The sequence below is a fragment of the Camponotus floridanus genome, unplaced genomic scaffold (genome assembly GCF_003227725.1).
Source record: "Camponotus floridanus strain SB8 unplaced genomic scaffold, Cflo_v7.5 scaffold166, whole genome shotgun sequence".
In the NCBI taxonomy this organism is placed as follows: Eukaryota; Metazoa; Arthropoda; class Insecta; order Hymenoptera; family Formicidae; genus Camponotus; species Camponotus floridanus.
Window position 1 is genome coordinate 68619 of NW_020229288.1, and position 14750 is coordinate 83368.

The 14750-nt window shown below is 47.2% G+C and overlaps 3 protein-coding genes across 3 annotated transcripts; all 3 read right to left on the reverse strand.

The window, feature by feature from the left end:
- Nucleotides 1–1303: 1303 nt before the first annotated feature.
- Nucleotides 1304–2281, reverse strand: LOC105254436. The gene has a single exon (XM_025407198.1). The coding sequence runs from the start codon at nt 2279–2281 to the stop codon at nt 1304–1306; it is 978 nt and encodes a 325-aa protein (XP_025262983.1).
- A 24-nt stretch (nt 2282–2305) lies between these two features.
- Nucleotides 2306–3280, reverse strand: LOC112637429. The gene has a single exon (XM_025407199.1). The coding sequence runs from the start codon at nt 3278–3280 to the stop codon at nt 2306–2308; it is 975 nt and encodes a 324-aa protein (XP_025262984.1).
- A 216-nt stretch (nt 3281–3496) lies between these two features.
- On the reverse strand, nt 3497–6412 carry LOC112637430. Its single transcript, XM_025407200.1, has one exon. The coding sequence runs from the start codon at nt 6410–6412 to the stop codon at nt 3497–3499; it is 2916 nt and encodes a 971-aa protein (XP_025262985.1).
- Between the last annotated feature and the right edge of the window lie 8338 nt (nt 6413–14750).

The following is a 14750-nucleotide window of genomic DNA, read 5'->3' on the forward strand; positions in this document are numbered from 1 at the left end:
AAATATACATGTTCGCGAGCGATTCCGGCGGTGAAATTTGGGAAGTGAAGGGCCGTCAGTGAAAAGAACGGTTGACTCCGAGAAACAAAAGACGGACTTTATTAAAGTCAAAATTAAAAGTTACAAGTGACAACACAGAGTGAAGATACGAGCGGTGCAAAGAAGCGAAACAGTTATCGTGCGCGAATTCGCGAGAATACGTGCGGAAAATCAAAGTCCGAAAGAGATAGCGGTCGTCGTGTGCGGTTTAATCTGCGAATTTGCCGAGAAGATAGCGAGTGTCCAAAAGAAAGCGGTTGTTTTCGAGTAAAGCGGTGTAACAAAGCGGTCGATTAGAGTACTGAGCGTAAAGTGCGAGACTTCGCCGGGTCCACGCGCGGTGCCCATTATATTGCGAGCGAGATTTTGGGCCCGCTGCGACGTGGACCAATTAGTTTCGATTTTTGGCGGTGACCTCAGGGCGCCGCGCATTATTGGCCACCGATGAGGTCAAAAGTTAAAAAGTTCGCACTTGTCATGCGCACGGCCCCTTTTGACCAGCTGATTGGCGATCAGCTGATCGTGACGCATGGGCGCGCATGCCCTTTGGTGGCTTAGCTGTTGTCGGCGGTTGACAATGTTATTGTCAGTTGTTTGTACCGAGCGTTTCTTTAACACCGAAAAAACGAGAGATAACTCGAACGGTCGGGTTTTTTTGCCGAAAAATAGAATTTTCGAGAAGTTTCTCGATTCCCGTTGAATTCGAATTTTCGGATTTTATAATGGCAAAATGCGGATGTTATTTCTTCGAATTTTCAGACCGCGACAATAATTACGGATTTCGAACATCCCGCCCGCCTCGTCATTACATGACGAAATTTGTGAGTGTGTGCAGACGCGGACAGGTGTCGCGTACTGTTCCGTTGATGAGCTGTCGATCGCGATGTATGAATGGAATGTGTGACGTAATGAGAAGACACGTGTCGAACAGATTCGATAAATCTTTCGCGAGAACGAGTGATACGGTATGGAGCGAAATTGCTACGGTGGTGAAAGAATGGAAAATCGTGCAAAGTGAAGCGCAATGATCCACGAAGGCTTCCGTAACAATAGTGAGTGAGTGATGGTGAGTGGGTGATAGTGAACGAGTGATAGTGAACTAGTGATAGTGAATGAGTGATAGCGAAAGCACACGGTGAAATCGCGGAACGGGTGACAGACAGCTGACGTATATAATATATACAAGCGACGGGAAGTGCATTATAATACAATATGTACAGAGAAGCGCGAAAACGCTGCGCGGGGAGAATGACGCTTGAGTATGCTACTCGTCCGCGGGCGTGTGAGCCTCCTTGACTCCCGGCAGAAAGACGAGCTTTACGATCGGCCGGACGAGTTCCGAAGTGGATGTTCGGACGGTCACCACGCGGACAGTGCCGTCGCTTCCTGGGTGTAACCTGATGATACGCGCGAGAGGCCATCGGGTAGGTGGAGTAGACTCCGAGCGGATGAGGCACAAAGCTCCGATCTCCGGAGCGAGCTCGGCCTTGAGCCATTTTGGACGGGATGCCAAGGCGTGGATGTACTCCTGGGACCATCGCTGCCAGAAGTGGTCGCGCATTCGCTGGAGTAACTGCCACCGCGACAACGTACTCGGTGACCGTTCGGCCGATGAAGGCTCTGGAACCGCCAGTAGAGGGGCGCCTATGAGGAGATGCCCTGGAGTCAGTGCAGACAGGTCGTCCGGATCGTCAGATAAGGCCTGCAATGGACGAGAGTTCAGACACGCTTCGATTTGAGCCAGAAGAGTACTCATCTCCTCGAAGGTGAGCGTAGCCTCTCCTATCACCCGTCGCAGGTGATGTTTCGTCGACTTCACCGCCGCCTCCCAGAGTCCTCCAAAGTGTGGTGCGCTAGGCGGGTTGAAGCGCCAGGATATACCTTCCTTGATGACGGCCTGAGAGATGCGACGGCCGTCGGAAGAAGATGCTCGGAAAAGTTCTCGGAGTTGTCTGTCTGCTCCGACAAAGTTTGTCCCGCAGTCTGAGTAGATTTCCTCGCACAGTCCTCGGCGGGAAACGAACCTGCGGAAGGCGGCGAGAAAAGCGTCTGAGGAGTAGTCAGACGCTACTTCAAGGTGGATCGCTCTGGAACAAAGGCAAACGAATACAACTACGAACGCCTTATGCGCTCGATGTCCACGCCCTTTGGATGTGCGGATGAATATCGGGCCGGCATAATCGACTCCCGTTCTCAGGAAGGGACGAGCAGGAGTGACTCGCTCTCGAGGGAGGTCGCCCATGAGAAGCTGCGGAGTGTTGGCTCGTCAGCGGGTGCAAGTCACGCATCGATGCAGGATCCGTTTGACCACGGCTCGACCTTGCGGAACCCAGAAGCGGAGGCGGAGGAGCACCAGAGTGAGCTGCGTGCCTCCATGCAGCGTCCGGCGGTGGCAGGATTCCACCAGGAGCTGGGTGAGCCATGAGGTGGGCGGAGCTATCATGGGGTGCCGTTCATCGAAGGTCAGTATGGCGTGTTTCAGGCGACCACCGACGCGCAGGACTCCCTTGTCGTCGATGAAGGGGTGCAGCCTGGCCAGGTGACTGCCGTGAGGCATTGGGCGAGATTCCCGCACGGCGGCGAGCTCAGCAGAGTAGTGGATTCCCTGGACGACACTAAGCCAACGGAGGAAAGCGGAGTCGAGTTCGTCCGGGAGCAGAGCAGTGTTTGAAGAATGGCGAGAAGTTCGGCGCCAACGAAGGCACCAGGCAGAGACACGTAAGAGCCTATGCAGCGTTGAAAACTGGAGAAGGGTTTCCGGCTCCGTTCTGTCCTTGCTGGTGGCGACTAATACAATCATTCTCGTTTCAGGAACGTTTCCTACCGATGTCTGGTCGTTGCTGTCCGGCCATAGCGACTGACTCTTGAGCAGCCAGGCCGGGCCGGTCCACCAGAGGGGGTGGTTCAGCAGGTCCCTCGGTGCGATCCCTCTGGATGCACAATCGGCAGGATTCTCTTGGCCTGGAACGTGCCTCCATTGAGCTTCGGGGAGCCGCTGCTGAATCAGCGACACTCGGTTGGCCACGTAGGTTTTCCACCGAGATGCGTGGCCTTTGATCCAGTGAAGGACGACTCGGGAGTCGGACCAGAGGTATACTGGTGCCGATGGTAAGTCGAGTGAAGACCGGAGGTGCCGTACGAGACTCGTCAGCAACGATGCAGCGCAGAGTTCCAGCCGTGGAAGCGTCACGAGCTTTATTGGCGCGACCTTGCTTTTAGCCGCCAGTAGGTGAATGGACATCTCGTCGGCACTCTTCACGCGAAGATAGACGACCGCCGCGAAACCACGCTCGGACGCGTCGGCGAACCCGTGGATTTCGATCTGCGTGCCCTGGTGGACAGTGCCCAGCCAGCGCCTTATTCGGAGGCGCTCAAGCAAATGGAGTTCGGAGAGTAGGCGCTGCCAGGACTGCGCGTCCTCAGTTGGGAGCGGAGTGTCCCAATCCAGCCCTTTCAACTACGCTGATTGGATCAGTATCTTGGCGCGGATAATAACAGGGGCGAGCCACCCCAAGGGGTCGAATAACCGCGCCGTTTCCGCTAGGACTCGCCTCTTCGTGTACCCTCCAGAGACTCGAGGCTGGATCGCGAAAGAGAATTCGTCACCGGCGGGATGCCAGCGCAGGCCTAAGGTGGAGTGCACCTCGTTCTCCCAGGAGTGGTGCGTCTGCTGGAGTCGATGATCCTGAGGAACTCCCTCCAGGATTGCCTCGCTATTGGCGGCCCATTTCCGCAGCGGAAACCCGCCCGCCGTGCAAAGCTCTCGGAGTTCCGTCTGCAGGGCGACCGCATCGCGCAAGGTGTCCGATCCCGTAATTACGTCGTCCATGTAGCAGTCACGGCGCAGAGCGGCTGCCCCCTTCGGGCCACGCGCTTCTTCGTCTGCTGCTAATTGACGAAGTGCGCGGACGGCGAGGAACGGAGCGCAGGCGAGCCCGTAGGTCACGGTGTTCAGCTCGAATTCTTGGACCTTGTCGAAAGGCCCTGAGTGCCAGAGTATCCGCTGAAAGCGGCGATCTTCTGGATGGACGAGTATTTGCCGGAACATCTTTTCGATATCGGTAACGAATACGAAGCGGTGCCGGCGCCAGCGGAGAAGGATGTCAGCTAATGCTGGCAGTAAGTTGGCGCCGATAAACAGATGGTTGTTGAGGGAGTCTCCGGAGTTGGTGCGTTGTGACCCGTTGAAGACAACGCGGAGCTTAGTACTGGAGCTGGACTGGCGGAGGACTCCATGGTGAGGTAGGTAACATTCAGCGGTGCCGACCGTATTCACAGGACTCATGTGTTTCAGGTCCTCATACTCCTGCATGAATTCTCGATACCGGACTCCGAATTCAGGGTCTTTCTTGCACCGACGATCCATAGCGTTCAAGAGGCTCCCGGCTGGTTTTCGCGTTTCATTCAGCGACGTTGGCAAGGAAGAGAATGGGAGACGTACAACGTATCTTCCTGAGGCTGTCCGCTGGTGAGTAAGAGTGAAGAAGGTTTCGCACTCCTCTTCCTCTGGCGTGGGTGCAACTGGGGGAGACCATTCTCTCTCCTGTTCCCAAAAGTTGTGCACGAGCTGATTTAATTCTTGATCCACAGTGCACTGCAGGGAGCTGTGGAGACCTTGGAAGGGCACCGAGCTGGACCCTCCTGACAGAATCCATCCCAGTGCAGTTTTTTGGGCGACGGGCTCTTGGGGACCACCCTTGCGAAGGCCGACTTCCAGGATGATTGAGTAAACTTCGGCGCCCAACAACAACTCGACCGGATCGCGCTCCTGATACCTGGGGTCGGCGAGTTCAAGACCACGAGCATGCGGCCAGGAGGCGAGGTTTTTTACCGCCGAACCCTGATATGCCGACAGGCGGGGCAGCACGAAGGCGACGGCCTTAAGCTTGGCTCCTGTGATCGGCGAGGAAAGATCGAGCGACACCCTGCCGCGGGTTGACCCGGATCGAGCTCCGCCGATGCCGATGATTGACACTGAGGAGCTGGAGCGGGGAAGCCTCAGGCGCTGGACCAGCGCCTCGGAGATGATTGACACCTCGGAGCCTTGATCGAGCATCGCTCGAACGGGATGGAGGTCCCCGGCGCGGTCAGTGATGTGTACGCGGGCGGTCGCGAGGAGGATCGCCTTGCGGTCAGATGCGGAGTGCATCGCGGATAGAGCGGTTGCTTCGTTGGACGAGGACGAAGCATACGCGTCGTGCAGCGTAGTGTGGTGCTTGTGCTTGCACGTCAGACAGGTCCTTACAGACTGACATTTGGAAATTAAGTGATTCCCCAGACAATTGTAGCACAGTCTGCTCTGTTCCACAAAGGACCTTCGGTCGATCGCGGGCTTGGCTTTGAATTCGTTGCAGTGCATAAGCACGTGCTTTCCCTGACACAATGCGCACTTCAAGTGGTCGGATCCGGTCTTCGCGTGGTGAGCCTTGGCGGTTCGCGACGGACTTTCGGAGTTCTTCAGCGGCGATCTCGGTTTGGCGGCATTTAGCGTAAGGATGCGCTTGGCGATGAAGTCGACGAGAGTGTCGTGATCCGGCGGATCGGCGGAGTCGCAGGTCGAGGACTCCCATTCCATCCGTGTGCGTGAGTCAAAAAGCTCGATAGCGAGGAAATTAAGGAGATCCATCCCATGGGAGTTGATGGGCCTCCCTATACTCTCCTGCGCGTTTACTGCGGTCGTCACGGCGTTATGGATGCGACCAAGTTCCTCCGCGGAATCGCATTTCATTTTGGGGACCGAGGTGAACGCAGCGAAGTTAGAACGGATGAGCTCTCTTTTGTTCTCGAAGTGTTTGCACAGAACCGACCAAGCGCGATGGTAATTGTCACCGGTCACTGTTAACGACTTGATTAATTTTTCAGCGGCCCCTTTGACGCAAGACCGGAGGTAGTGGAAGCGCTCGATGTCGGAGACTGACGCATTCCCCCCGATAACCGATAGGAAGAGGTCGCGAAAGGACGGCCACTCCTCGTATGATCCCGAAAACGTCGGAAGCTTGATGCGCGGCACCGAGGTTTTAGGAGCCTGTTCCTGATTCGGCTCGCCTTTGGCCGCAACGGGCGTCTCGCCCTTGAGCTTTTCAGCGTAGCCAGTCAACGTGCTACGTTGCGTCACGTAAGTATTCTCCGCGACTTCGATAAAATTGGATACAGCGTACTCACTCTCCTGATACCGGTCTTTCAGCGCTGCTCGAACGAGCTCATGCTGGGCCTCCATTTTCTGCCAGAGGTTGTCCAGGATGCTGATGCGGGCTTGGATGGCGTCGCGGGTGATGTTGCTCACGCCCATCTTCCGAAGATTGTCCACGGCGCGGGAGATCCGACCGTGGATGTCGTGCTGCGCCTCCAGCAATACCTTAACGTCTGTACTCATGCTCAATGTTCTTCTTGTATTTCAGAGATCACTGCACGCCACAAACTGCACGCCACTGAGAGGATCACTCACGAAACAGCGGACGCGGATGATGATGACAATCCGGCTCGAAGGACCAGAAATGTTCGCGAGCGATTCCGGCGGTGAAATTTGGGAAGTGAAGGGCCGTCAGTGAAAAGAACGGTTGACTCCGAGAAACAAAAGACGGACTTTATTAAAGTCAAAATTAAAAGTTACAAGTGACAACACAGAGTGAAGATACGAGCGGTGCAAAGAAGCGAAACAGTTATCGTGCGCGAATTCGCGAGAATACGTGCGGAAAATCAAAGTCCGAAAGAGATAGCGGTCGTCGTGTGCGGTTTAATCTGCGAATTTGCCGAGAAGATAGCGAGTGTCCAAAAGAAAGCGGTTGTTTTCGAGTAAAGCGGTGTAACAAAGCGGTCGATTAGAGTACTGAGCGTAAAGTGCGAGACTTCGCCGGGTCCACGCGCGGTGCCCATTATATTGCGAGCGAGATTTTGGGCCCGCTGCGACGTGGACCAATTAGTTTCGATTTTTGGCGGTGACCTCAGGGCGCCGCGCATTATTGGCCACCGATGAGGTCAAAAGTTAAAAAGTTCGCACTTGTCATGCGCACGGCCCCTTTTGACCAGCTGATTGGCGATCAGCTGATCGTGACGCATGGGCGCGCATGCCCTTTGGTGGCTTAGCTGTTGTCGGCGGTTGACAATGTTATTGTCAATTGTTTGTACCGAGCGTTTCTTTAACACCGAAAAAACGAGAGATAACTCGAACGGTCGGGTTTTTTTGCCGAAAAATAGAATTTTCGAGAAGTTTCTCGATTCCCGTTGAATTCGAATTTTCGGATTTTATAATGGCAAAATGCGAATGTTATTTCTTCGAATTTTCAGACCGCGACAATAATTACGGATTTCGAACAATACAACTTCTTCGATAATTGAAAGCAGCCGTTTCTCAACTTCTCTCCTTCGACGGCCTGAGATATTCATATCTCCCGATTCCACACTCCGTGCCGTTCCGGACACAACAATAGCAATAATGAAAATATGAAATTTAAAATATAAAATTGAAAATTAAAAATTTTAAAATTAAAAAATATTAAATATAAAAATATAATGATATAAAAAATTTTAATATATGGAAGGGGGGACGGTGCGCCGGGCCAGGGGGAGACCGCTTCTGTAACAGAAAAGACACATTTGAGTAGTTTTTAATAATTTATTTAATAAATTTTATTTAATATAAAATGATACTTACATAAGTCCCACCATTCTTCTTCTTCTTCAAAGATTTTATATGGCCCTTCTCCGAACAGTTGTCGCAAATAAAAGATGTCAGTATATTTCCAACTATTCACCTTATCGTCTGATCGGCTCTCCGAGGTGTCACCTCACATTTCTGCAAGATCCTGCCGTGCCTCTCGCCTTTCCATTCGCATCAATTGTCTATGTCTAATATTTATAAATCCTTTTATCCTCATTTCATCTCAGTACTACAAGGCAAAAAAAATTATTATGTACACACATTTTTTTCCACAATTTTTTCATAAAGACATCTACTTTCCACACAAACAATACTTTTAGTTGTGTCCAATATAATTTGTCGATAAAACTGTTTCCATAGGCTGTAATTCTCAATAATACTATCCATTTTTTCTCGATTGTTGTCAATAATACTCTCGACTCACGCACTGTCCACTTTGTGATGCGGCAACGAGGTCTCGGCACGGGATTTTATAGTAGAGATGCGGCATTATCACCATGTCAAAAACGCGTCGTAAGACAAAAGTACGCGCGGTCTCACGCAACTCGGCGCGGTTTAACACATTGCATGCGGGTATATTTTGCCGCGGACTTACGCGTGTAGCGGGCGTCTCCAGCACTAAATCTACTAAATACGTATTTTTACGTGACCCGCGCTCCAGTGACAGGCAGCAAAAAACGTAAAAGTACGTTTCCCGCATGCAATGTGTTAATATAATATTATCATATCGCGACTTTGTGAGCAGACAAACGTCTCGGTACGAAACTTTAGAATAGGGACATATCATTATCGCTTTACCAAAAACGCGTCGTAAGACAAAAGTATGCATGTTCCCATGCAAATTAGTACAATATAATATAATGCGTCAACCCTGATCAAATGGTAATTGAACGGTCATCGAACGTCCGTCGAACGGAAACGAATGATCATCGAACGACAATCAACGATAACTGAACGATCGTCGAACGATTGTCGAATGGCTTTCGAACATCTGTCGAACGACTATCGAACGGTAATTGAACGGAAACGAACGACCGTTGAACGGCACTCAACGGCAATTGAACAGTCATCGAATGGAAACGAACGTCCGTCGAATGGCTATCGAACGGAATTAAACGCAAAACTATCAACGGTAATCAAACGCAAAACTATATTCAATTATCGAACAAATATTTAAATGTATCACAATGTATTGAAATACAATATATGTGGCAGCTGTGTCACGTACGGAAACACGATACGTACATAGATAGGGATAAGGGAAAAAACGAAGAGAATAAAAAAGACGATAAAAGTATATCGCAATCAATTTATCAATTTATCAATTTATTATAAATATGGATTCGAAGAATCATTATTATGATAATAAAATTGTAGTTTAGGGCTCAATGTATAATAAATAAAATTGAAAAATAATATTACGGGTCAATGAGCCGGAATCGCCTAATTGAAACTAATTTAGTTTGTCGCCACATGATACGCGATTCCGGCTCATTGACCCGTTATATTATTTTTGAATTTTATTCATTATCATGATGTTTCAACCACCAATTATAAATCTTAAATACATTTTGTAGAGCGCAATTTTTTACATGATTTTCACAACACATAGTATTCTTAACATCTAACTTATTTAAAGAAGCTACATCCTCATAGTCTGCATCCAAAGTTTCGATAATAACATCGTTTCTTGCATCATTCCAGTATATCGGCTAGCCATTGCCGTTTTTCATGGCCTTTAACATACACGAGAGGTGACGCATCATCCTCCGTTGCACCCATCACCGCCGTCGTAATTAAACGTTTCGACTTCCAATATGAAACATATCCATCATCCCACGATAATCCATGATGGTTTTTAATCAGCCATAAAACTAGGCATCTCTCAAATTTTGTGAGCGTGTGCCATGGTACCGGACATGTAAAAATGTAGTGAGAAAGTACGGATCCCTTTCTCAGAACCGCAGCTTCCTTCACAACAAAATTTCTCCCAAAGATAAATCCTTGCAGATAAACAAACGTTGGCGTAATCATGATGACAAGATCCGATCGCAGACTAATATCGATCAAACATCTCAATCTTTTATATTTTTCTTTATGCGCATTGGAGGGAATATTTGCTGACTTATGTAATTTTGCGGACTACATTAGTCAATGGATTATATTCGACAATCCGATCGTGCAAGATGAGACAATAGGCGGTAGTATTTGCCGGTATATTTTCTCTGCATTCAAACTCTCTTCTCATATCCACGGTAGCAGTTTTGACAGATTCGTTTTCTCGCGAGCAATCAATGACCGCGAGAGAGCCGCAATGTAGAAACTTTGGAATGGTTAATAGCGTGGTGCTATTATTGTATCCGTAATGAGATTTGCGAAAATTAGAGTACATGTCGAATAGGACGGCGAATCTATTTTTTTCAAAATCTAAATTTAAATCATCGTATGGATAAAATTCTAAGTTTAAATAGAGTTTAACGTTGGTCAATTTGCAGTCATCGAATAATGTAACATTTTGTGACATTGAATTCTTTTTACCAGTTTGCAGTGCAAAGATCACGTATCGTGGTTTCTCTAATTGGGAGGTGGCTTTCACGGTCCACGAATGCTTAGTCGTGCTATGTAGCAGAGGAAATTCGTACAGATCCTAAGATCGGAAACTCATGTTCAAGTATCGTCCGTTTTCCAACATTCGCAGCATTGACAATTTATTAATCTCGTTCAATATTACATGAGGCATTGTATCTTGAGAAATTCAATCTCAGCTTCCGACGATGGATGTCCGAATAGACAATTATTATCGTTGCGCGAACGTATCAGAATCAATTCGTAACGAGCGTTAATCACAACGCGTTTATAATTTTCGCAAAATCCCAGTAATATGTTGAGCGGCACGTAATAGTTGAAATAATTTTTGGCACCGTTGTACGTCAAATCCCACGCAGCGTTCTTCAAATTGATACTTTTCTGGTGCGTTAGAGAGACATAATTTTTGAGTTGAAGTTATTCCAACATTTCTGTTGTGATCAATCTCTACTCCGTCGAGTTCGTATCGAAGCTCATCAAACATGAATGCGACACAATTGTTTCCCAATACAACCTTCATTTCATCATTCGCACATTAAACCTTCCCTCGATGTAAAGAAAGCTTTCGCACGGTAACGTGTACAAATCCTGATGTTGTATAGGTATTCGTATCTCCTCGCTGTATCCAAGCGTCGTAATAGCGTACGGATTGTACGTATGAATCTCACTCTTGATGATGCGATCGTCAAAAACTGGCTCACCTCCGATATTCAAAATATTAATCATTCTTTTCGTACGATAAATCCCAATGAATTTAAAAATTCACGATTCAACACGTTCAACTTCTTTTTAACGACTATCTTATTATTGTCACCCAATACGACTCGCCTTACTGCAATAGTATTGTCCCTCGTAAAAGTATTGTCTCTCACGTGCTCCGTTTCATTCAGCATGAGCATACTATGTTTGTCCCCGCCGTATATGCAATCTTACGATAATTTCCTCTCCTCGAAAATCGAGCAATCGGCCGCTTTGATCCACAATACGTATCATTAAATCCGTAATGCTCCGTACGACGATCGGAAGATAAATGATCTGTGCCGGCGTTTCCGATATCTTATATCCTGGCGGTACGCTCGGTGAAAATTCATGTATCGTTCGTGTGTACGCGCATGCCGTTGCTGTACGCACCGGTAGTCACGTTACATTCTATATGAATAATATTTACGTTTATAATATTAACCGGTTCGTCCAATTCGTACTACTTGCGAGATTGCAATATACGATTCGACGAGAACCCAAGCGAGGATCCTACATTGTCGGGTTTGATAAAGTTTATTCTGAAAGCGCATTTGATTTCGCTCTTTAGCGTATTGTGATTGGCGCGGAGCGCTGTTGGATATTCCTCATCATAATCGTTTTCAACATATCTGGAAAGGTGTTCATCTCGTAAAATTGCGCGTTTGAGATAGTCGTGTATAGCGTTCAATTCGTACGATCCTTCATAATTTCCTTGTCGTCGTTGCCAAAGTAAAATTTATTATTTGAAAAATTTACGCTCGGAATCGTATGATAAGTTTCAAAATCTGTTAATCCGAGCTCGTAATCACCAAATGGTCAAATCCATAGCGAGAAAATAGCTTACAGCGAAAACGCTGCTTCTGCCAGTCAACGTAAGTGTCAGTGACATGTCGAACGAATACTGAGTCGCGACGATGGATTGTCAGGCTTTGAATTGATCGTCGACTGTTTAAAAAAATTTTAAACACAACTATCCACAGATACTCTGATTGTAACTTTGATAAGATGTATAATTGTATTCAATTTTCACTCGTCCGAAATATCGCACAAGTTCATTGGGCGGTCGCAGATTTCCAAAGCTGTCGAAATATACGACACGATCTCCCCTCTTTGCATACGCTACCCAATGAGTACCGGGACCATCAATGTCATCCAAATTGACGATACCGCTCTCGTTTCGTCGGACACCACTTATCGGTAAATTATTGCGCCTGAAAACATCTCTAAAGAAAGGTATGCGCATATGTTTCGCAAATTGTTCCAACTGAATGTTAGTTGTGGCATCCGTAGGCATTTTTAATGTTTTTCGACGTTTTTTTTCTCTTAGACTTTGTTGAGAATCCCTGTCCACGGTTGTACGGAGCGAGATAAAATCCGCGGCCTTCCATAGCGCGATTGCGACGCTGCATCTCTTCCAGCTGACGTTGCGCCGCCTTGCAATCGTTTACTGCCTTTACGATTCCCGCCGCACCGCCGGCCAAAGAACCGACAACTCCCAACAACGGTAAAAGTGATGAAATACCACTGCGTTTCGCTACTGAAAGTATTCGTTTTTTCCTCCTCTTTGTCAATGACTTTTTCATTCTCATGCCGAGTTTTGTCTTCATTGCCGCCCAAACAGTCATAGCGGCTGCTCTTTCACCGAGAGTCGAATTCCTCGCGGTAATGCGTTCTCGCGCTCTTGCAGCTAGTATGCGATCCGTGACGTGTCGTTGGTCGAGGTCGTTGCTTCGCGCGTAAGCAATGTCGTGTTCGCGACACGCTGCGTCCAATGGATTGATACCTCGATCGCCTCTAGCCAATCGTTTCTCTAATCGAATTCCCAGGCCGCAAATTTAACCGGGAATGTAATTCGATAGAGAGCGCGTTTATCGCACGATTTAAGAGACCGCTATCTCTTACGATTCTCACTGACATACGTCGCAATCTTTTATCAACGGTGGTGGACTGTCGATGTGTGTTCGTTGCCACGGCTGATTGTAATGTCGCATGCACGAGCGATATTGTTGAACCTCCGAATCAATCTTTATATATTCTGAAAGTTTGTCCCACAATCGTTCTATGTAATCACTAAAATTTTGCAGTAAAAGAATCTTTGGGACATACTGCAGTTGTTCAGCGGTAAGCCAGAGAATGTCTCTCTGCCTGTCAATCGACAGAAGGAGAAACATTTTTGATACAGAGCGATTTCGAGCCGAGACACTTCTATAAATAGGTCTCCCCCTCGTGATCATTCGCAAAATTGATTCGAAAGAGAATACATGCGGTTCGTGCGACAAATGCGCGTAATCAAAGTATCAAATTTCGACGATAGACTAATATAGGAGAGAAACGTATGCAAGCATGGAAACATGCTGCGGACTACTATACGTGATATCGTTTGCGGTCCTTCAAACTGCGGTAAGACAAACGTGTTGATTAGTCTGATAGAAAGTCCGCACGGTGTACGTTTCGAGAACGTGTACGTATACTCGAAATCGCTTTAAAAGTCGAAATATAGATACTTGGAAAATTTACTGACACCTATAGATGAAATTGGTTATTTTACATTCTCTAATAACAGCGATGTCATTCCACCGAGCGAAGCGCTTTCGAATTCCATCTTTATCTTTGATGACGTGGCATGCGACAAGCAAGATACGATAAGAGAGTACATTGAAATGTGTCGATACTCGAGCGTTGACTGTTTCTATCTTTGTCAAACGTACACCAAGATACCTAAACATCTTATACGCGACAATGCGAACCTGCTGATCTTCTTTAAACAGGACGGTACAAATTTGAAACACGTGCACAACGATCACGTGAATACCGACATGTCTTACGATGATTTCCGTGCATTATGTCAGAAATGTTGGCAACATAAATATGGTTTCGTAGTCATTGATAAAGATAGTACGTTGATCAATGGACGATATAGAAGAGGAGTTAATGATTTTCTCGATGCCGTAATGCGACCTGTCGTCATCGACACATCGATCGAGCATGAACAACGATCGTGAAAAGATTGCGAGAGAGATTGCAAAAACGAGCGAATGAATTCGCAAAAAATGTCGCGCTTTGAAAACTGGTAAAATGGAGGAAGATATTATATTGGAAGGTCAATTTAAACCAATTACCGAATCTTTAAAACAGCTCGTCGAAAATACTGTGGAATTTGATACTCCAAAAATCGAACCGTTGAGTTTGACGTTTGGAGAGAAGCACGAGGAAACAATAAAAGAGCAAGGAATAAAGCGAGCACGGATAAATATGCCGATAAACGATTCACCGATATATTGGAACACCGAATCGATCAAAGCGAAGGAAACAATTTTCTAATATGGCTACTGTTTCTACTCCGATAAAAGTACAACTCAAACAATACCAATCCCCGTCCGTCGAAGAAATTTACGAGACCACGCCCGATTCGTTTGTAATATCGATCCGATACGAATTAGAAACGTCCGAAGGTCAAAAAACGATGCGAGATCATTTTGGTCCACTGGCGCAAAAGTATATAGGAGCTATTATGAGTATTGATAAAAATAAGTGTATGGATTACGTCTACGGTGTTAAATTTACCAGCGAAGAAATGATGCTCGGTGACAAACATTTCGATGTGGACAAGGAAGATAATATAATTATCGATGGAATAAAATATACGGGAACCGAAGATATGTACGATTTGATTTTTAGACAATTTCCCAAATAAAAAATATACTTAAGATGATTTGCATAAATATCA

What these genes read in the sequence shown, in the direction of transcription:
- LOC112637430 (XM_025407200.1), bottom strand. Translation starts at nt 6,412, where the DNA reads ATGAGTACAGACGTTAAGGTATTGCTGGAGGCGCAGCACGACATCCAC.
- LOC105254436 (XM_025407198.1), bottom strand. Translation starts at nt 2,281, where the DNA reads ATGGGCGACCTCCCTCGAGAGCGAGTCACTCCTGCTCGTCCCTTCCTG.
- LOC112637429 (XM_025407199.1), bottom strand. Translation starts at nt 3,280, where the DNA reads ATGTCCATTCACCTACTGGCGGCTAAAAGCAAGGTCGCGCCAATAAAG.